The sequence below is a fragment of the Urocitellus parryii genome, chromosome 7 (genome assembly GCF_045843805.1).
Source record: "Urocitellus parryii isolate mUroPar1 chromosome 7, mUroPar1.hap1, whole genome shotgun sequence".
NCBI classification, from domain to species: Eukaryota; Metazoa; Chordata; class Mammalia; order Rodentia; family Sciuridae; genus Urocitellus; species Urocitellus parryii.
In genome coordinates this window covers 129,256,996-129,277,682 of record NC_135537.1, presented here as the reverse complement: position 1 = coordinate 129,277,682, position 20,687 = coordinate 129,256,996, and the positions used below count along the sequence as shown (strand labels likewise).

Here is a 20,687-nt window from a genome sequence, read left to right as displayed (position 1 = left end):
CCTAGAACTGCAGTTACTCCAGGTGAGTTGGGCTCCGATTCTTCCCCTCTCCTTAAAGGTACTAGGAGGGGACCACAGGACAGATCCAGGCACACATCCCATCGGTGTCTAGTTTCCAGACTCTTCCTAGGGATGGAGACAAGGGGAATCGAACAGCCACAGTATGAGAAAGAGGATGGGCATAGGGAGGACTGGGAAGGAGAGATTGGGAACCCAAGCTGGGCATCCCAACGGGAGGAGGTAGATTCCCACAAGAGACTGGAACAGGAAGTGCCCAAAGGAGGGCAAGGGGCACAAGGGTTCCTTCCTTTTCTGGAAGTCTATTGTGCATTTGGTTTTAGTCAGCGGCTTCCCCCCACCACACACACACACACTGTTATCCCAATCCCTCACAATTCATGGCCCATTCATATGATTCTAGAGCCATCTTGGCTGAAAAGGTCCCCATTGGCAGAAAAGAAGGTTCAGGCTGAGAACAGGGAGGATGGAAGGGTCTGGAAGACCCTGAGAAACTTGACTTCCTCAAGCTTGGATCTTCCTTTCTTCTGGGGTGGTGTGAGGAGGGGGTTAGATGGAGACACTGTTCTCAATGAGGGGAGGGTCCAGGTAAGCATAGGGCAGGGGCAGGCTCTGGTTCCGCTCCCTGATATCTTTTGAGATCTGAGCCAGGCGGTTCTGGAAGGTGGCAATGCTCTGGCGTGGGACCTCCTCAGTGAAGTGCTCATCCGGGTAGGTGCCCAGAGGTCTCTGGGAAAAAAAAATACAGATGACAGGTCAGGATGATGTTCAGATAGCATGGACGATAAAGAAGGATCACATGTGGCAACCCTCACAGTCACAGGCACGACCCCATGATGGCCATTGCGAACAAACCTTTCAAACCACCACCCCAAATCATCACTCCATACAGCCTCCCAATACCCAGAGCCCACAGGGTATAACAGACAGATTTGGAAGCCAGCCAACTTAAATTCAGTGTTCCCTTTGCAGACCTTTTGTGTGTGACTTTGACTCTTTGAGACTTAATTCCTGCATCTCAAAGTGGTTGAATTGAACTAGATATTCTTTAAAGTTTCTTTCCAGTGCCCTGAGCTGTTCTTTGAAGTAGAAGAGCACCATCATGTTCATCACGCAACTGAGATAAGCATAGACGTACTTAAATAGATCCAAGAATACAGCCCCTGAGAGCAACCAGAATCCTGATTGTGAGGCATCCTCACAATGAACTGACATAATGGAAATTTTGCCAACACAATCACCATAACACTGTCACACTTAACGACATGGCTAACCACTATCAAGAAATGTCACCAGGAGGGCTGGGGTGTTAGCTCAGGGGTAAATGCTTTCCCCATGTGCATGAGGTTCTGGATTTGATCCCTAACCCCCAAAAAGAGCAAAGAAAAAAAATATTACAATGAACAATGACCTTTAGTGTCAATGCCACCTGTGTGCAGAACTGTCCCTCTCTCCACATCACTTCATACAACCAGTGCACCAGCACAATGCCCAGGCCCAGCCTCCTAACAAGCACACTCATCCGGCCTGATATAACCTTCATACAAACTGGCTGTCAGTACTACTCATGTTTCTTGTTTTTATTGCTCTGATGAAGCTCTTCAGATCAGTGTTAAATAATAGCAGTAATAGTGGGCATTATTTTCTTGTCCCAGATTCTAATGAGGAGACCTCTATTATTTCATCATAAGTTTTCCCTCCCTGTCTCTCCCTCCTCCCTCCCCTCACTGAGAATCAAATCCAGGGCCTCACACATGCTAGGCAAGTGCTGTATCACTGAGCTACATGCCCAGTCCCACCATTTTCTTTTTCTTTTGTTTTTAAATATCTTTATTTTATTTTTATATGGTGCTGAGGATCAAACCCAGTGCCTCATGCATGCCAGGCAAGTGCTCTATCTCTGAGCCACAACCCCAGCCCCCACCATTTTCTTAAACATATTTTCATCAAAATCCCTTGCGGGGGGGGCTGGGGTTGTGGCTCAGTGGTAGAGCATTTGCCTAACATGCATGAGGCACTGGGTTCAATCCACAGCATCACATAAAAAATTAACAAATAAAATAAAGGTATTGTGTCCAACTAAACTAAAAACAATTTTTAAAAAAAAACTTTTAAAAAAAGTACATGCATAAAGACATGAATTGGCGTGAACATACTTTATATACAAAGATATGAAAAATTGTGCTTTATATGTGTAATAAGAATTGTAATGCATTCTGCTGTCACATATTTAAAAAAATAAAACCAATTAAAAACAACAACAACAAAAAAAAAACCCTTAAGTGGGTTTCATTTGACACTGAGTTTTTATTAAAATGTTTTTCACATTGATCAAATGCTTTTTTCATCATATATTGAAATGATTATATGGTATGCTTCTTTGTTAATGTAACAAATTACATTGCTACATTTCGTAAGGTTGAACCAACCTTTCATTCCTAGAATAAAGGAGATTTTGTCATGGCACATTATTGTTCTACTAGACATTATGGTCTTCATTGGCTGATATGTTTTTCAGATTGTGGTAGCTGAGTAGAAGGAATTTATAATTTCATTTTCTTAATAACAGCTAACATGTAAAGCACTTTACATGCACCATTACAAGGGTACATCAATCTTAAGACAGGTACTCTTACCATGCCCACTTGACAGATAAGGAAATTGAGGCTTAGGGAGGACAAATTATATATTTGAGTTCACATAGGTGGTAAGTCAATCTGAGACTGGAGCCCTCTAATGAGACCCTCCTCTCTTCTTAAAGATTGCTGTCTTGGGCTGGGGTTGTGGCTCAGTGGTAGAGCATTTGCCTCACATGCATGAGGCCCTGGGTTTGATCCTCAGCACCACATAAAAATAAAACAAATACAAATAAAGACATTTTTTAAAAAGATTGCTGTCTTTGGGGGATGGCATTGTAGCTCAGTGGTAGCATGTATGAGGCACTGGGTTCGATCCTCAGCACCACATTAAAAAATAAATAAATAAAATAAAGGTGTTGTTTCAATGCAGAGCTAAAAAATATATATATTTAAAAAATATTATTGCCTTTGCCCATCTTGGAGTCAGGGTTCCATAATTCAGTGAAATTATTCAGGAGGCTTCCACCTTTTTCTATGTTTTCAAGCAGTTTGAATGACTTAGGAAGAACTTGTTCCAAGATATCAGATCTTTTATAAACTTTTTTTTAATATTTATTTTTTTAGAAGTAGTTGGACACACTTCCTTTATTTTGTTTATTTATTTTTATGTGGTGCTGAGGATTGAACCCAGGGCCTCATACATGCTAGACGAGAGCTCTACCACTGAGCCATAATCCCAGCCCCTCTTTTACAAACTTACACTTAAATCTGGTTTTCATCTCTTCCAAAGTTTCAATTGTTTACATTCTCCTAGAAAAATCATTTCTTTCATCTAAATTTCCAAGTTTGCTTGTGTAAAACTGTTAGCAAGTATACCAGCCAATGAAGGTCAATTGTGTATAGTAAAACAATAATGTGCCGTGATGGAGTCTAGTTTATTCTAAGAAGGAAAGGTTGGTTCACCTCTATGAAATGTAGCAATGTAATTTGTAATCAGTACTTTCTTATAGTTTAAAAACCTCTGGCCAGCTGTGGTGGCACATGTCTGTAATCCCAACAGCTCAGGATGGTGAGATAAGAGGATCTCAAGTTCAAAGCCAGCCTCAGCAAAAGTGAGGTGCCAAGCAACTCAGTGAGACCCTGTCTATAAATAAAATACAAAATAGGGCTGGGGATGTGGCTCAGTGGTCGAATGCCCCTGAGTTCAATCCTTGGTACCCTAAAAAAACAATAACAACAAAACTCTGTATTCCCTTCCCCATTCCTAATATTGTGTATTTAAGTTCTATAGCTTCTTTATATTATTGGTCTTTTCAAAGAACCAGTTTTATGTCTCATTTACCAGACTGATATGTAACTTCTAAAAGTGTATCATAGTCACCAGATGAGCTGAACAAAAAAATACAACAGGCTGTATTCAAAGTCTGCTTCCTAGTTAAGTGATTTGGAGCAAATTACTTAATCTCTCTGAACCTCAGTTTTTCCCCCATAAATGAACTACCATCTATTGAACATTTATATGCCAGCACTACACTAAACACTTTAAATATAGCTACAATTCATTTTGTATTTTAAGACAGTGTGTGCAAAGTATCTGATATAATGACTAAGTGATGGATCCTCAGTAAGTGACAGCTGCTATTACTGTCCTTATAAGTTTCCAAGGTAAACTTCTCACTGGCTTATGAGGAAGGAACCCTCCACCCTCATCCTCCTGCCTACTCATTCTTCTGGGAACAGAAAAAGGCAAGATTCAGGGACAAGATCCTGCCATTCCTAGGATAGAAGATGGTTGGTTAAAACTTGCTAGGAAGGGCTGGGGTGTAATTCCGTGGTAGAGTGCTTGCCTAGTATGCTTGAGGCCCTGGGTTCCATCCCTGGCACTGAAAAAACAATTGTTCTTAGTTAGGGGTTGTGGCACCTGCCTGCCCTACTACTCGGGAAGCTGAGGCAGGAGGGTTGCTTAAGTCTAGAGGTTCAAGGTCAGCCTTGAACAAAGCAAGATTCTGTCTCCAAAAACAAAAACCAAAACTTTCTAGGGAGATAAAATATTTGCAATCTTTCTACCAACAAATGGAGTTAAGCATGAGAAAAAGAAGATGCTCATGTGTCAGAGAAGAACTTGTGAGCAAGACTTGGAAGGCAGAGTCATGACTGATAAAATAATGTGTGAATAGCAATGACAGCAGTTGGTGATTAAAGGGCTACTCATCTGACCTCTGATACTTAACTGCCTCCTCTCTGTCTCCTGAGTCGACAATTGTCCCTGTCACCCATTCACATGGCCACAGAAGCACCCTTGCTAAAGCAAATTGAGTCATGTCATATCTGGTTTAAAGCCTTTGAGTGACCCCCTTATTGTCCATTTTCCTCTGAACGAATATTCTGCAAAGACCCACCTTCCTCTCCACCTGCCATCTTGCTGCACTAAAACATAATGATCCTACAAACACACCAGTGGAGTCTCCCCTTCACTCCTTGCTTGTGTCCTTCCCTCTGACTAGAAACCAACCCTGCCCCTCCTTTATCTATCTGTCCCACAGGTTTCAGCTTCAATGTCACTTCCTCCAAGAAACTTTCTCAGGTTCTCCTAGACCCTGTTAGCTTCCACAGGGCCCTATCTTTACTTTGTCCCTAAACCCTAAAGCTCATGGACAAGGTGCCTGTGGCTGTCCACCAGTATCTGGCACACTGCTCAGGAAGTACATGTTAAATGGAGGAGTTAACATGTGTGTACTTCCTACAGCCCTTCTTCATTTACCCATGTCTCCTCAACTAGACCACAGGTTTCTAAAAGGCAGGAAAATCCTCACTCAATTTTAAATGCCTGGCACTCAATGCTGTGCTGACACATGGGAGGTACCCAAACATTTTTGTTTCATGTTTGGGAGAATATATGAGTAACTGATGGGGAGGGAAAGATTGGATGGATGGATGGATGGATGGATGGATGGATGGATGGACGGATGGATGGATTGGTAAACTTCTGAATTAGATGGAAGTTATAACGCAGCCACTAAACTGGTATTTGATTTAATGTGTGTCTTTGAGGGAATCATCCACCCCTCACCTTCTCTACAGCCCAGGCCCTGCAAGACCCACTCCCCATCCACACTACTATACACACACCTGGTCCTTGGGCTCTTGGCTGACCAACCAGAAGAGGAGAAGGTTGTTACAGGTGATGTTCACTTCTGGGAGGGTGTCCAGGTAACTTTCCAGGGTGGTGGTCCCTTTGGTCTGAGGTGGGGGCTGCCTCATGGATGAGGGAGCATTGGGCATCCAGGCCCCAAAGTCATGCTGTGGAGACACCCACCCCAGTTGGATCAGCTGGCCAGAAGATGAGGACTAGCTTCCTCTTCATCATTGCCAATCCCACCTCCACCATCCCAGGTCTTGCTGTTGGGAAATTAGGGGATTGTGGGACAGGAGTGGGACAGGAGCCCAGCTCACCACTTGTCATTCCCTACCCAATGTTCCAGGACTGGGTGGGGTGAGTCACCAGGGAGGGAGGAGGACCTAGAGAGTAGGTAATCCTAGAAAAGGGCCTTGGGCTGTCATGCCACAGAGCCAACCTGATACTCCACCTGGTCCAGTCCTGACCAAGATAGGAGCCCACAAACTCTACTCCCAACATAACTCTAACTTGAGTCTCCTCTGTAACCCTGGACCTAGCTCCACCCAGCCATCACCCATCACTGGCCCAGTTGCCATTCCAGCCCCAACCCTGATCATAAAATCACCCAAACCTGATCTGCCCATGCTTTCAACCTGAACATTGGCACCAAATCCATTGCCAAGCCTAACACACCTTTTATGAAGCTTGCTCTCTGCAACCTTACCTGCCCACTATTGACAGCAGCGTGCTGGGCGGAACAGTTGAAGATGATTGCAGTGAGGTACTTCACCAACTCTCCTGGTGTGCACAGGCGGCTTGGGAAGCCTGGGTGTGGAGAGGAAAGGAAGAGGGTGGGAATGGGAGGGACTGAATTCCTAGGGGCAGTTGAGAGCAGGAGCCCATTGCAAATGGAGAGTAAGGACTTGGACATGGACCACACCTGTCTTTGGATTAAGATTTGGATGGGATGAGTTAGGGATGGCCATCACCAAGGTCTGTGGTTTCTGAAGGGGGTCTAGGTAGGAGCTGGGTGCTGAGACGGGAAAAGGAGATGTTTGATTGGCAGGGTTCATGATGAAGCCAGGTTCAAGCCCAGCACCAAGCTGCCTCTTTCTGACCTCTAAAACTCTGCAGCCCATATTAGCACTTAATGACTTAATTTACTCAATTTACCAAGATCTGTTCAAGCACCCCATAATGGATCATCTTCTGCTTGGTAGCAGAAACAGATGACCACCAAGTGTTATTTAAAAGCACAGAGTGATGAAAGAAGAAAGAAATATCTAAGGCCAGGATTTTGACTCTTGAAGGAGAAGACAGCTAGGATGGAAATAGGCGCTAGGGCAACAGTGGTTAGGAAAGACCTTCCTGGAGGAAGAGAAGGGGGTCTCCCAAATTGGAAGGATGACAGAAGCTGGGCACAATAGTGCATGCCTGTAGTCCCAGCTACTCAAGAGGCTGAGGTAGGATTGCTTGAGCCCAGGAATACAAGGTCAGCCTGGGCAGCATAGCAAGACACCATCTCAAAAATGAGTAAATAAATACAATTTGAAAAGAATTGGCAAAGATGAGTAGGTGCAGTGGTGCATGCCTGTAATTACAGTGACTCAGGAGTCTGAGGCAGGAGGATTGCAAGTTCAAGGCCAGCCTTAGCAACTTAGCAAGGCCCTGAGCAACTTCGTGAGACCCTTTCTCAAAATATAAAATAAAAAGGGCTGGGAATGTAGCTCAATGGTAAAGTACCTCTGGGTTCAATTCTTAGTACCAAAAAAAGTGTGTGTTTGGGGCGGGGGGGAGGGGAGGGTTAGCAAAGATGGAAGCCCTGTCAGAGTTGGAGGGAGAAGAGCTCAGCCTTCTGTCCTCCTCTCTGTACCACACTAACCTCACCCCAGTCTGCGGCTTTGCCCAGCTCCCACTCACTGACAACTCCCAGATTCACATTCCTGGCTCCTGAACTTGACTTAGCAGTGGGCATAAACCTGCAGCTGCTTCCCTGATATCCCCCCATCCCCACGGCACCTCCAACCTAACTATGCAAAACCAAATGATTGACTCCCCCAACTCTTCATCCTAGCCCTCCCTCAGTGGGGTTCCCTTTCGGCACAGGGGGTTCCACAACTGTGGGTTCAACCAAACTTAGACCAAACTTAGACCAAAAATACCTGGGGTGGGGGGGACAGCAAACTTTTTTTTTCTTTTCACTATTCCCTAAGACATAGTATGACAACCGTTTACATAGCATTTACACTGCATTAGGTATTAAAAGTAATCTAGAGATGATTTAAAGTATGCATGAGGATGTGTGTAGGTTCTATGCAAATACTATACCATTTCATATGAGGGACTGGAGCATCTGAGGATCTTGTCTCCGTGGAGATTCTGGAACCAATCTCCCGCTAACTGCACTCTTTATCTAGTTGCCCAGGTCAAAACATGTGCATTTGCTCCTCTTTTTATCTCATACTAATCATATTGGCAAAGATTTTCAGAATCTCATCTCTCCTCGATCTCCACCATACCCAATCACCATCATCTCTCTCCTGGATGAATCCCACTCGTTTCACCTTGTCCAGCCAGTTTTTTACATGACAACTTGGTTGTAGAGCACTTGCATGGCATAGCATGCACAGGGCCCTGGGTTCCATCCTCACTACCCCAAAAAAGAAAAAGAAATCATCAATCAGATGATGTTGCCTTTTGCTAGAACCTTTTAAGGGGTTCCCCTCTCACTCACCTTATCATGGCCCTAGTTGATCTGGCTCCCATTCCTTCTCTTTTCTTTCTCAAATTTTCTTCTTCTCACTCTATTCCAGCCACTCAGGCCTTCCTGATAGCTCTCAAAAACACCAAAAGGCTCCAGCCTCAGGGTATCTGCATTACTATACCTCTATACCTCTGCCTGAAAACTTTTTTTTTTTTTTTTTTTTTTTTTGCTACCAGGGATTGAATCCAGGGGTGCTTAACCACTGAGCCACATCCCCAGTCCTTTTTATTTTGAAACAAGGTCTCATTAAGTTGCTTAGGGGCCTTGCTAAGTTGCTCAGGCTGGCCCCCAAATTGCAATCCTCCTGCCTCAGCCTCCTGAGCCACTGGAATTATAGGTGTGCACCACCGTGCCCACTTGGTCTAGTTTTTAAACAGGAAAAACAAAAACCAAACAAAAAACAACACCAGGTAGGGTGGAGAAGCAGATCAGGATGACTCCTATCAACATTAGGTTGGCAGAACACCAGGAAAGGTCACCTTTTAAAAAATCCAAGTAACATGTGGCTGTCACCACCTTAACCTAGAAATCACTGTTGGCATCACTACCACTGAGACAATCTGACATCAAGCACCTCCCAGGATGATGCAATGCAGAGGACACAGCATCACCTGAGAAATATTCCTGCCAAAAAATGTACAACCTTTATGTATTTCTTCCAGTTTACAAAAAAACACAGGAGACAAAGGAACAAGATAAATGACATCAAGAGAAAACCATGAGAGAAATTTGGAAGGTGAGACATTGTGCAGAACAACTAGTTTGGGCTCTTCCCTGAGGCCATGTCATATGATTTTAAAAAGCAGAGGGGTGGGCTGGGGATGTGGCTCAAGTGGTAACACACTTGCTTGGCATGTGCAGGGCACTGGGTTCGATCCTCAGCATCACATAAAATAAAAATAAAGATTTGTGTCCACTGAAAAATAAATATTAAAAAAATTCTCTCTCTTAAAAAAAAAAAGCAGAGGGGGAAGCGGTGCCCTTCTGAGTTAAAAACAACTTTAAAGGCAAAACTAACAAAATGTGTACCATGTGATCCTTGATTGATTCCTGAATCAATGGAATCAACTGGGGGGAAAACTGGACAGGTAGGGAAACTTGAATGTGGACTAGATGTGGGGTGACGTTGGAAGTCATCAATAAACAAAAAGCAACAGATTAATAAGAAATAGTGTTGTTGAATCTGGCAAATGGATAAATGGATGCTGATTATCCTATACATTGCTATATGTTTGAAAAAAAATTGTTGTTATTGTTTTTTTAAAAAAAAAAAAAGAAAGAAAGAAAGCAGGGGCTGGGGATGTAGCTCAGTGTTAGAGCACTTGCCTACCTTGTGAGACCCTGAGTTCAATCTCCAGTACCACGAAGAAAAAAAAGAAGCTCCAAGCCCCATCCCATCCCAGATAGAACTGCAACAGCTATTCTCTCCATATGAAGGTGATCTGAGACCACCTCTCCTCCCTGGGTCTCCAAAGACAGGAACTCCACTGTGGGGCCACCAGAAGCAGTAAGCCAGCTGAAAGGTACAACCTTGCTGAGAGAAGTCTCAGGCTGGGCTGAGAAAATTGAAGGATGGACATTGGAACCATTTTAACCCAAGCAAGGTCAGAAGTTTCTCTATAAAGGGCAACAGTGGGATGCCAAAAAGAAAAGTCCTTCAGAGAGAGGGAATATGGGATTTCTGAAAATCAGTCACAAAGGAGAAATAGGAGAAGAGCTCATTCCATCGCAGAGGGGTAGAAAGAGAAGTCAGAGAGCCAGGGCAAGCCAAATTCTGGGATGGGGAGATTGCTAGATTTCAGGAAGAAGTAGGAGTGTCAGGAGGCCATAACCTCCCTGGAGCTAATGGAAGATTAAAGAAATTAGGGTGGTGTGGGGGCATCTTCTTGGCATTGAGTTTAAGGAAAGGAGGTTGAGAGGCACCACTGGTGTTGGTGGTTGAGAGTCCTTTCAGGCAGTGCCAGAAAACAGGGTACAGCTAAGGTTAGGTGACAAATGTCAGTCAGGAGTCAGGCAACAACAAGACCAACCCACACCATGAAGAAGTTTGTGGCCACAGGAAATGAAGAGACATTGGTGGTTGGAAGGAACACCTGTCAGGACAGGCACGAGAAGATAGGAGAGAAGGTTCGAGAATCCTTTTAAGTCAGAGATGGCTCCTACCACTGCATGCTGCACATTGACAAAGTTCAGAGTTCAGTAAGTGAAAGTGAATGGATGAGTTTGTATAAAGGTGGAAGGATCAGAACTCTGCCTCTGTAGGCTTCTCTGAAACTATTTTCTCATTCGCTAAGTGGGCTAGTAATAAATAAGAATTTGTTAATGGAAGCGGGGAAGCCAGAGGGAGAACTGGATCATCCAGAACCTGTAGGGGTTTGGGGTGGGGATGGGAACCGACAAGGAATACCTGAGCTCTCCCGGTTCAGGAACGCCTGAGCAAAAATCTCACCGACCCAGGCCTGCAGCTCGGAGTCCTGCTGCACCGACGCATCACTGGGATAATAATAGCTCACGATTTCTGAGACAAAGCTGCAGGAAAGAGATGATGATGCTTCTGAAGTGACCTTGGGCCCAAGCCTAGCCAGAACACCAAGGTCCACTGCTGTTTAGGCTAGGGAGAGGCAGGCTGTCAGAGTCCAATGAGAGTCCCCCCCCCCAGGTTGGGGGAGCTCGGTGGGGTCCTGAGTGCCCAGTATTCCCTGAAATATCCTTCCTGTCCTAAGTCACAGAGGCTTTGGGCCTCCTTTCTGCTCAGGGTCCTGGGGGAGAATGCACCAACAGCCTCAGGTTGCATCCTCCTCCTCATTCACCATTCGGGAGGGAGCCTGCCTGTGTGGAGGTCACAGCCATCCTGAGCTGCTGGATAAAGTCTTGATCTCTGACTCCTCCTCTGGACACCCCCCCCCTTTCCCTTCATCCACTGCATTCACTACACTCAATACCTTTCTAGCTGCCATTTCATAAGGCACCCCAATTCCAATTCCTCCCTAGTCTGGAGTCTGAAAATATCTGGAATCCCCAGCCCCAAGGGTCTCAACTGGAAGGAACACACAGGGGCCCCACACTGCCCAGACACCAGGAGCTAGGTCTGGAGGGGCTGATGGGTTGGGACCGCACCTCTCAATGGCCGCCCAGATCTTCAGGCCATCGTCTCGATAATAGTAATTGGGGATGGTCAGGACGCCACGGGCCCGCAGACTATCGGGAAGGCAGAAATTGGTGTAGGTAAAGTGGGCCAGACCTGTGCTCATGAGGTAGAGGAGACCGCGCCTCCCGATGGACGTGACCTGCAGACACAGAACAGTTTGGCTCTCAGGCTTGCCCAAACCCCACCCCAGGACCTGGATATGAGATGGGGCTAGCGACTTGACCCAGGGAAGGGCTTCTGAGGTTAGCCAAACCCTCCACGACCACAGATCAGGCATCCAGATGGGCCTCCCTGACACAAGCTGCCCAGGTTGCAGCCCCGCTACTTACAGGGGGAAGATCCTGAGATATTTGATAACTAAAAATATGACCTAATAGCCAGAGAGGTAAGAGCCTGACTGAGCGCAATCAGATGAGGGTAGTGCTGGAGCTGGAGGTGTACTACCTAGAGAACGGTGGTTTGGGGAGGGGGTGGAGTCTTAGTGGGGACCCCCCCAGATCCCCACTGCTATTTATTCCACTTGGAGATTTCGTGAGAGAATTGGCAAACGCAGACGGTTGATGAACCCGGCAAGTTGGAGACTGGAGCAGAGAGGCGGGGCTTGTGGAAAGCCGCAGCCGGGTTGCGGAATGGTTCGGGGCTGAACAAAGCTTGTGGGCGGGACAAAGCATACTCAAGGGTGGGGCCTCAGAGCTGCGGCAGGGAGGCTGCACCTTGTCCACCAGGCCTTCGGGGTTGAGCAGTGTGGCCCTTGCGATGGTGTTGACTTGCAGGGTGTAGCGAGTGTGGGGAAGCAGGAGCTGCGAGTGGAAAGAGGTCACGTGAGCCAAAGATCAGGGGGAACTGCCGCCCGGGTCACGCCCCCTTCGTCCCTATCCAGCTTTGCTACCGACCTTATAGACCGGATGGCAGAGTGGCAGCTGACGTAGCGTAGCCATGGCGAAGGCCTCACACAACAAATGCGTGCACAAAAAGTGCGTGTTGTTTTCGTGCACCAAGAACTCAGAGTTGCGTACCCACGTCTTGGCCAGCAGCCAGTCCCAGTCGGAGTCAGTGGGCAGAAAGATGGGGCTATTGGGCCCCGGAGTCTGGCTGAGCTGCACTCAAGAGTAAAGAGGAGGCGAGACTTCAGACTGTCCACTCCCTGAGGCCCCAACCTCCGAAGCCCCACCCTCAGGCTCACCTGGATGGCCAAGGGCAGCAGCGCCCCCTGGGGGTTGAGCCACAATAGGCAGAGCGGGGCTGCCACATACTGCTGGCGGCCATTTAGACAATGGACTGGGGCCTCCTCCAGGATCCAGTAGTCCGCTAGGAAGATGTTCCCCCTCTGGAGAAGGCGCACAAAGGTTTAGCATACCCTCCCCACCAGTGCTCACCTTCCCTCTCCGTTCTCTGCCCATCTCAAGGAGGAGCTGATGTCCCCATTTCCAGCCTCAGTAATTCTTGGTGCCTGCACTTACGGCCAAGTGGGTAGCCATAAACTGAGTACCGCACCCTTCCCAGAATGTTCGGAATGAGGTCGAGGTGAGTCTGTCTTTGAGCAATCTCTCACCTGGCCTCTCGACTTGGTCAAGCCAACATCCTCTCCTCCTCCCCACCATACCTGGTCCTTCTACTCTCTCAACTCAGATGTAATTCCCTTCTGAGGTCTGACCTCTGTGTATCCAATAACAGCAAATCAACACTCAAATAAATAAATAAATAAATAACCAACGACGTCTCTAACCTTCTGTACAATTCCTGAGGGCTTGGCTGCCCTAGAAAGACTGAATCATTGTTACTCCTACATTCTCGAAGCTCCTAGTCCTTCATAATTATTTCAGCTACCTCTGTTGGCCCTGCCATTGACCTGTCCTAAAGCAGCTTTCTCTCACACCAGGGATCTTGGAGTTCCCCAACAGTCCTCAAACCATCCCAAGCCCATCTGGCTCTTGTCCATATCTGCTCTATTTGAACAATGTGCAGGGCCCAGGGCTGTGCAGAAGCTGAGGCTCACAGGCCTAGGCCATTCCAACGTTACCCTCCACACACACCCCCTTGGTCCATCATCATGGCAACCCACCCATGTCCCACTTATTAGGCCCACTGCTAAGTTCCTCACCAACCTCTAACTCTGTTTGCAGGCAGGTGCCTGGTCCCAGCAAGGGGGCCACCATGTCATTGGTGACTGGCAGCTTGCTGGGCAAGCTGGAAAGGCAATGGAGCATGACAGGATTGACGCCATTCAGGTACTGGTACCCGAAGAAGTTGTCCTCACACCAGTGCTCTGTGACATACTCTAGGGGAGCAAGAGAAGGGACCAGTAGGTCTCAAAACAACTTCCCTAGGTCCTGGTCCTGCCCAGCTCTTGCTCATTCTTAGGTTTTTCTTCCAGCGACTCTATGAGGTAGGTACAATTACATCTTCAATTGAATGCTAGATACAGAGGGTCAGAAGGATGGAGTGACTTGTCCACTTGAATGGTAGAGCAGGGATTTGAACCTAAGACTTTCTGAACCCAAAGCTCAGAACACCTGGTAGCAGGAGTAAGGAAGTGAACTGTGTGCCCCTGATCAAGATCAGAACTCCTAAATGACCATGAACCTATTTGGGGAAGACAGTGTCCCTCTATTCTCACTTCCCTATTCTTATTTCCTCCTCAGAGGAGAATCTGGAGGATGCCATCAGTGGAACCAGGAGTTTCTCCCACTTGAATCCAGCAGTCTCCCTGGGAGAACTGGGAGAGGACTATGTCCCAGGAAGGGGAGGAAGAGGTCTGAATGGGAGGTAAATTGAAGGATGGGCATCCCCTGCCTAGCTCTGCACACCTGAGGTGAAGGTCTTGTGGCACAAGAAGATTTTGCGGATGTCATCCAGCTTTTTCCAGGAGCCCTTGCGGTCCAGTAGCCCTCGAATCTTCATGCCCAAGGACCTTAAGGATGGGGAAGGTGAGAGTGAGGCCTGGGGTCTGTTGGGGGCCACCGGGTTCCTGCCTGAAGAGAACTGACAGAGTCATTTCCCAGAGTAGAAAGTGCTTAACAATCTGCTTGGGAGGAAGAAGTCTAGGTGTCAGTGAGGCTCTGTAGCCTTGGGGGGGGGGGGGGGTACCTGGTTCAAAAGCAAACATCCCTGGCAGGGAAGCAAAAGTGTTGCCCTCGCCCCAGATACAGAGAAGTCATGCTCACTGGTACTTTGGCCTGCTTTATTTAACCTTCCATCTTGTCCAAGACCCTCACTGGCCTCCCTCTGCCAACAGAACAAAGCTCCAAGTGTCAAGCCTGAGTAGTCCATGAAGTTCCCCATCAGTCAGTTTCAATCAACCTTTCCAGCTTTTTCTGTGCACTAGACAAGGCCAACCAAGGCCTTGAGCTCCTGAGCTTAAGTGATCCTCTGGCCTCAGCCTCCTGAGTATCTGGGACTATAGGCATGGACTACCACACCTGGCTCAAAGATGAACATTCTACAATGGACTAGTAAAAGTGGAATTGGCAAGCTGAGAGGACTTTGTGTAAATGTGTATACTGTTTAAATTTTTTTTTTACAGTAAACATTATTTTACAATCAGGGGAGAAAATGCTTGAGATTAAATTCCCCTGCCTCTTAGCTTCATTCAAGCTGGGCCTCTCCTAAAAAGCCATATCCTACATCTCTACCTACTATGAGATCTATCTGTTCTGCTAGGTGCATCTCTGATGTGAAGTCCTTATGAAGTCTTGCCTGACTCAGCTTCCCCAAAATATGCCTTGGATCTTGCACGAAACACCCACTATCTCCTGCATTCATTATCAACATAGTGTGTGTCAGGGGGTGGGATATATATCTCACCCCCATTAGACTGTGAGCTTCTTAGGGCAAGACTCAGTCTGTATGCCCCAAGATACCCAGCTTCTAATAAGCACTCATCAAGTGGACTGAACCAAAAGAAAGGGAATGGAGCATGGAACTGGTCAGCATGTGGCAATCAGTCAATAAGTTAGCCCACATAAGGACATTAATGTGCCCTAAAGAGTATAAGCAACCAGGGAAGGCAGAGGAGAAGGAGGGATTCATAACCACCTGGACTCATTAAGCACTTGCTCATTCATCCCACAAATACTTGCTCAAAGCCTGCCAATCAAAACCCAGAAGATGAAAAAAACTGGCAGGAAGGTAATCATGAAAGTAGAGGCTAAGGAGGCAAATAAAGGGGAGGGAGAGAGGGAAGGAGGGAGGGAGGGAGGGAGAGAGGGAGGGAGGGAGAGAAAGAGAGCGAGAGAGAGAAGGAGGGGGAGAGAGAGAGAGAGAGAGAGAGAGAGAGAGAGAGAGAGAGAGAGAGAGAGAGATATCTTTCCTTTCTTAGGGCCTGCCACAAATTTCTTTCACAACACTCTGAAGTCACCCCATGCTCAATTCCCTGTAAACTCCTGGATGGAGCAAAACATCAGCTCCCTTGTCCCTCTGACCCTTCTCTGAGCCCCAGAATGGTGTTTCCAGTGGATTCCTGTACCCTTTTCTGCCTAAACCTGCATATCTGAGAACCAACAAAAGGACTCTTTCTGCCTTCTCAGATGCTCCTCTGGTCCCTAGTCCTAACTGGGACTCTCAAGGTGTTCTTGTCCTGAAGGCCAAGCCAGGACACACTGCCTACACACTTCAAGCATTGCATATACTCCAAAGTGTCCATTCCCCTGCCTCTGCACTCCCTTCCATCTATTGCTTTTGTAAAGAATCATCCTGGACACAGAGGTTCAAGAGATGGAGGCCCAGCTCCTTGTCCTGGCCTTATCTGGAAGGCCACATACAGCCCCTGCACAGGTGACCAGCTAAGTCTCCAGTTCCTGCCAAAGCTGTTGGCTTACTGTCCCCAAACTAGGTTTGGCAGGACCCACCTATTCTCCCCTCATCTCTCTCCCCAGCCTGCTTCAATCCCACCTCTTTTCCCAAAAGGAACTGCCTGGACTCAGCTGACCCCTCTCCTCTCCAGGAACCCAGAGGGTTAACTGGATTCCAGCCATATCACTATATATATATATATATATATATATATATATATATATATATATATATATATATATATATATATATATATCATATTCCAGCTATTGACTTAAACTGCTGACTCCTTTGATGGCTAATTAACTGCATGAATGCCTCCTTAGTGACCCTGTGAATTCCTCCCTCCAAAGGCTGTCTCTGAATACCACTACTAAGGAAAATCTATTGAGAGATTATTATATGCTGGATGTCTTACTTAATGATCCTCAAAATCTATGAGGTAGGGATAATATTTCCTCCCCTGTGGTCCTAGGTATGGAAGCCAGGGCCTTGCACATTCTAGGCAAGTGTTCTACTGCCTGAGCTCTGTCCTCAGCCCTTTCTCATTTTATTTTGAGACATAATCTCAGTAAGTGTCTCAGTAAGGACACAATCCCAGGCGGCCTTGAAAAAATGATCCTCCAGCTTCAGCATCCCAAGTAGCTGGGATTACAGGTGTGTGTCACCACACCCAGCATTATTGTCATTTTACAAGTGAGGAGATTCTTTAGAGACTAAAGTGGAAATCAAGGACACATAACTAGAAAGTGTTGGTTATGGGATCTGAGCTGGAGGTGGTCTGGCTCCACCTACTTAGAGCTTAAGGACTGGGTCCTGCTCAATGGTCTCACCAGTATTCCTCAGTGTACACTCAGAGTAGGTGCTCTGAGAGCGGCAGAGGTGGCAGAGAGTGGAGAGACTGAGAGATAAGGAAAAGGGAGGTGGGGAACAGGTAGGGGAAGCCTGGGATCAGCGGGAGATGAAAATGGAGGGCAGGGAGAGGTATTGGGGCAAAGATGTGAGTTGTGCATCAAAGGGGTGGGGCAGAAGGGACAGCAAGCAGGAGTGCAGAGAGGGCAGTGGCCTCACGCAGGGATGATATTGAAGATCAGCGAGGTGGTCTTGGTGGCTGAGTATCGAATATTGGGCTCCATGTGCAGCAGGGATGGGATGTCAATTTTCATGGGGAAGCCAGGCAGGTAACGGTTCCCAGGGCTGTGAAGAGATGGTGGGAGGAGGAAGGACGGAAACCAATCAGTAGAACTTGTAACCCATTCCCCTTAATTACCTCACTCAGTCCTAACCTCACATCTCCCCTCACTCCTGGCTCCTCCCTTGCCCTCTCTGCTAGACCCCTCAGGCCCATCCCTGGTCCCCCTCTGCTCCTGATACTTGACTTAAACTGTATTTGTTATAGACTCCTCCTTCTAGGCCACTCGGCCCCCATACTCCCAACTTTACACCCCTCCACCTCCTTCCCAAGCCCTGGCCCTCACCTGTCTTCCTGCTCTACATAAGGTGTCGTTTTGGTTAAGGCAAACTTCTTGTCTGACTCTATCTCCTCAAAGCTGCTGACATCCACCATTCGGGGGAAGCCAGGGGCATAGATCTTCCAGCTGCCCAGAGAAAGACCAGAAGTGGCAGATCAAACTTGGGATAAACAGAAGCTTTAGTTTTTAAAAATATGACTTCAGATTAAAACTCCAGAAACCAATCACTTTGGGGGCAAGCAACAGAGAATTGGAAATTTCTCAATGAAGGCACTGGGCTTCAGATCCCGATAGGTTTTTTTTTTTTTTTTTTTTCCAATGCTAGGGATTGAACCCAGGGCCTCAAGCATGCTCAACACATGCTCTACCACTAGGCTACATTCCAAGTCCTTTTTATTTTTTTTTTATTTTGAGACATTGTTTCCCTAAATTGCTCAGGCTGGCCTCAAATTTGCAATCCTCCTGTCTCCGCTTCTGTAATTGCTGGGATTATAAGCCTTAGTACCACCATGCCTGGCTTGGGGTTAGATTTAAATGAGGTCCTGATAAGAATTGGGCCCCTGAGGTTAAAACCCATGTCAGAGTTAGGAATGATCTGATTAAAGCTGAAGTCAGAATACAGATGGGCAAAGAAGTCAAATTAGCCCACCCTCACCGGTAGCATTCTTGTCGGGCTTGGAGCTCCTGTTTCCTGTGATCCAGAAGAAGGGGAAGGGAGTCTTGACAAATAGTTTTTGCTGCAGGGAATGAAAATTATTCTTCTTATAAGTCTCTTTTCAAATAACACCTCCTCCTACAAACATAGCCTGCACCTCCTAACACTTGAGACCAATCTCACAGCCATCTTCATGTGCATTATGTGGGGAATGCTCCCATGTTCTTCATGCACTCATCAGGGATTTGAGTCAACTACATCCCCAAATTATAACACTTTTCTAACTTTTTCCTTTAAAAAAAATCATCTCTAGACTGTTGTCTCTTTGAAGGCAGGTCACACTCTATTAATTTTTTTGTATTCACAGCATCTGGCATGGCCCCAGTCACCATGCATATAACAGGCACTTGGGAAACAACTAATAAACAAATATGTTTGTGGATTAATGGATGCACTGTACGGAAGGATGGCATTTCATAGTGAAGTATATGAGGCCATGTTCATTCAACTACCCTTGACCTGGAATATCATCACTCATCCCTGACACTCATCTCAACAAACAGCAGCCTGCTGTTTCCTCTGTGGAGATGCCAGCTCTGGAGTCAGGAGGGACTCAAGCCCAATATCCTTGAAAAGACCCCACAAATTCAACAAGGGATTCAAACTCACCTCTCAGGGATTTCATTCATTCACTCTAGAAAAGCTAAAAATGGGGGACTGGGACTCTCCAGCTACAGTCTATACATTCAGGGCTTCTCCACCTATTGAAATCTAATTAGCTTGCTAGTTCCTTCTGGGTTTCAGATAAATTATCTAAGAGTGCAGATGGAGGCTGTGAAACACAAATTGCTTAGGTAGGTGTGTGTGTGTGTGTGTGTGTGTGTGTGTAAGAGTGTATGTCTGTGTGTGCCTGCAGAGGAGTAAATATTGCCCAGAAAGACTTTGCATTTCAGAGTATTAATAGCACATTTTTCAGAAAACATCTTCATGGAAGCACAGTTCCTAATCCCATCCCTATGTCATACATCCTTCACACAGGGAGCCACCACCCTTAATCCCAAAAGATGCTTTCTGGAGTACAGAGCAGCCCTACCCTCTGGCTCACCTGTTCCTGGCCGCAGCTCCATGGTGCAGTAGCCCTCAATCCACTGATAACAGGGGAAGTGGACAATGGTACCATCTGGGGCAGTGACACAGATGCGGCTGCAGTACCAGGAGTCCTTGCGGAAGAAAGCGTAGCGCTCCTTGTGAAGGCGCAGCAGCAAGATCTCACCCAACTCTGCTGGGCAGCGCACCTTGTACTTCTGTACCTGGAGTGACCAAGGGAGCAAGCTGGTGAAAGGCAGGTAACTGGTAAGGCCAACCTTGCACTCTGCAAGGTGCATCCACATCTCGGCTTATGCCAATTTATAAACCTGAGCTGCTGCTGACCCACGCAGTTCCTTTGTGAATGAGAAAAATGCAGCCCCTCATCCAGGTAGAAGCAGGGGATGTGTGAGCAGAGTTGGCACTGGATTTCCCTAGCCACCTTGGTTGGTGGGACACACTAACGTAGGCCACTAGCAAATAACCTTGAGACTGATGAAGGCAGGCGATCTGCTCTAGAGAAGGGAAAACTGGCTCAGAGAGGGAAAGAGACTTGCACAAAGCCCACTGTCCATTAGGGGAGGAGCCAGGAAGCCTCTGCCTGTACTCCTTCCTCTGTACCGTAGTGCCTGGGTAAGGTTTATCATCCCAGAAAAGAGGGCAGGGCGAGCATCCCGAGTTCAGCAAAAACAGGAGAGTCCAGCAGGGATAACCATCCCCTCCCCTTCTTCAGGGTGCCTGCGGGCCCTTCCCCTCAGAGGTTTTTCTCTTTCTCCTTTGTACTTACCGATCCAGAGGCGAAGTCCCTGCCCACTCGATCCAGCCGCTGCTTCGGACTCTCACCACACGTGCCCACCAGTGTGGCAGAGATGTTATCCAGTGTGCCCGCCTTCAGATAGGGACCAGTGGTCACACACAGGCGGTACACTGCCATGGTGGGAGGAAAGGAAGAATGCCCCAGGCAATGCTGGCCACAGCAGCAAATGGCTTGGAGGACGTGACCAACAGTCGCGGCAGGGTGGGATGCTGAGGGCTAGGGGCTAGGGAAGGACAGGC

At 47.0% G+C, this 20,687-nt stretch overlaps 1 protein-coding gene across 1 annotated transcript; it reads right to left on the bottom strand.

Moving 5' to 3' along the window:
• Nucleotides 1–567: 567 nt before the first annotated feature.
• On the bottom strand, nt 568–20,580 carry Aloxe3 (arachidonate epidermal lipoxygenase 3). The gene is made up of 15 exons (XM_026390538.2): nt 20,419–20,580; nt 19,651–19,855; nt 18,546–18,627; nt 17,897–18,016; nt 17,490–17,615; nt 14,435–14,538; nt 13,733–13,905; nt 12,811–12,954; nt 12,521–12,724; nt 12,341–12,427; nt 11,597–11,766; nt 10,887–11,008; nt 6,440–6,540; nt 5,727–5,897; nt 568–747 (listed from the first exon to the last, which is right to left on the bottom strand). Exons 1-15 carry the CDS (start codon nt 20,563–20,565, stop codon nt 568–570), a joined length of 2,136 nt encoding a protein of 711 aa, XP_026246323.2. The 5' UTR covers nt 20,566–20,580.
• Between the last annotated feature and the right edge of the window lie 107 nt (nt 20,581–20,687).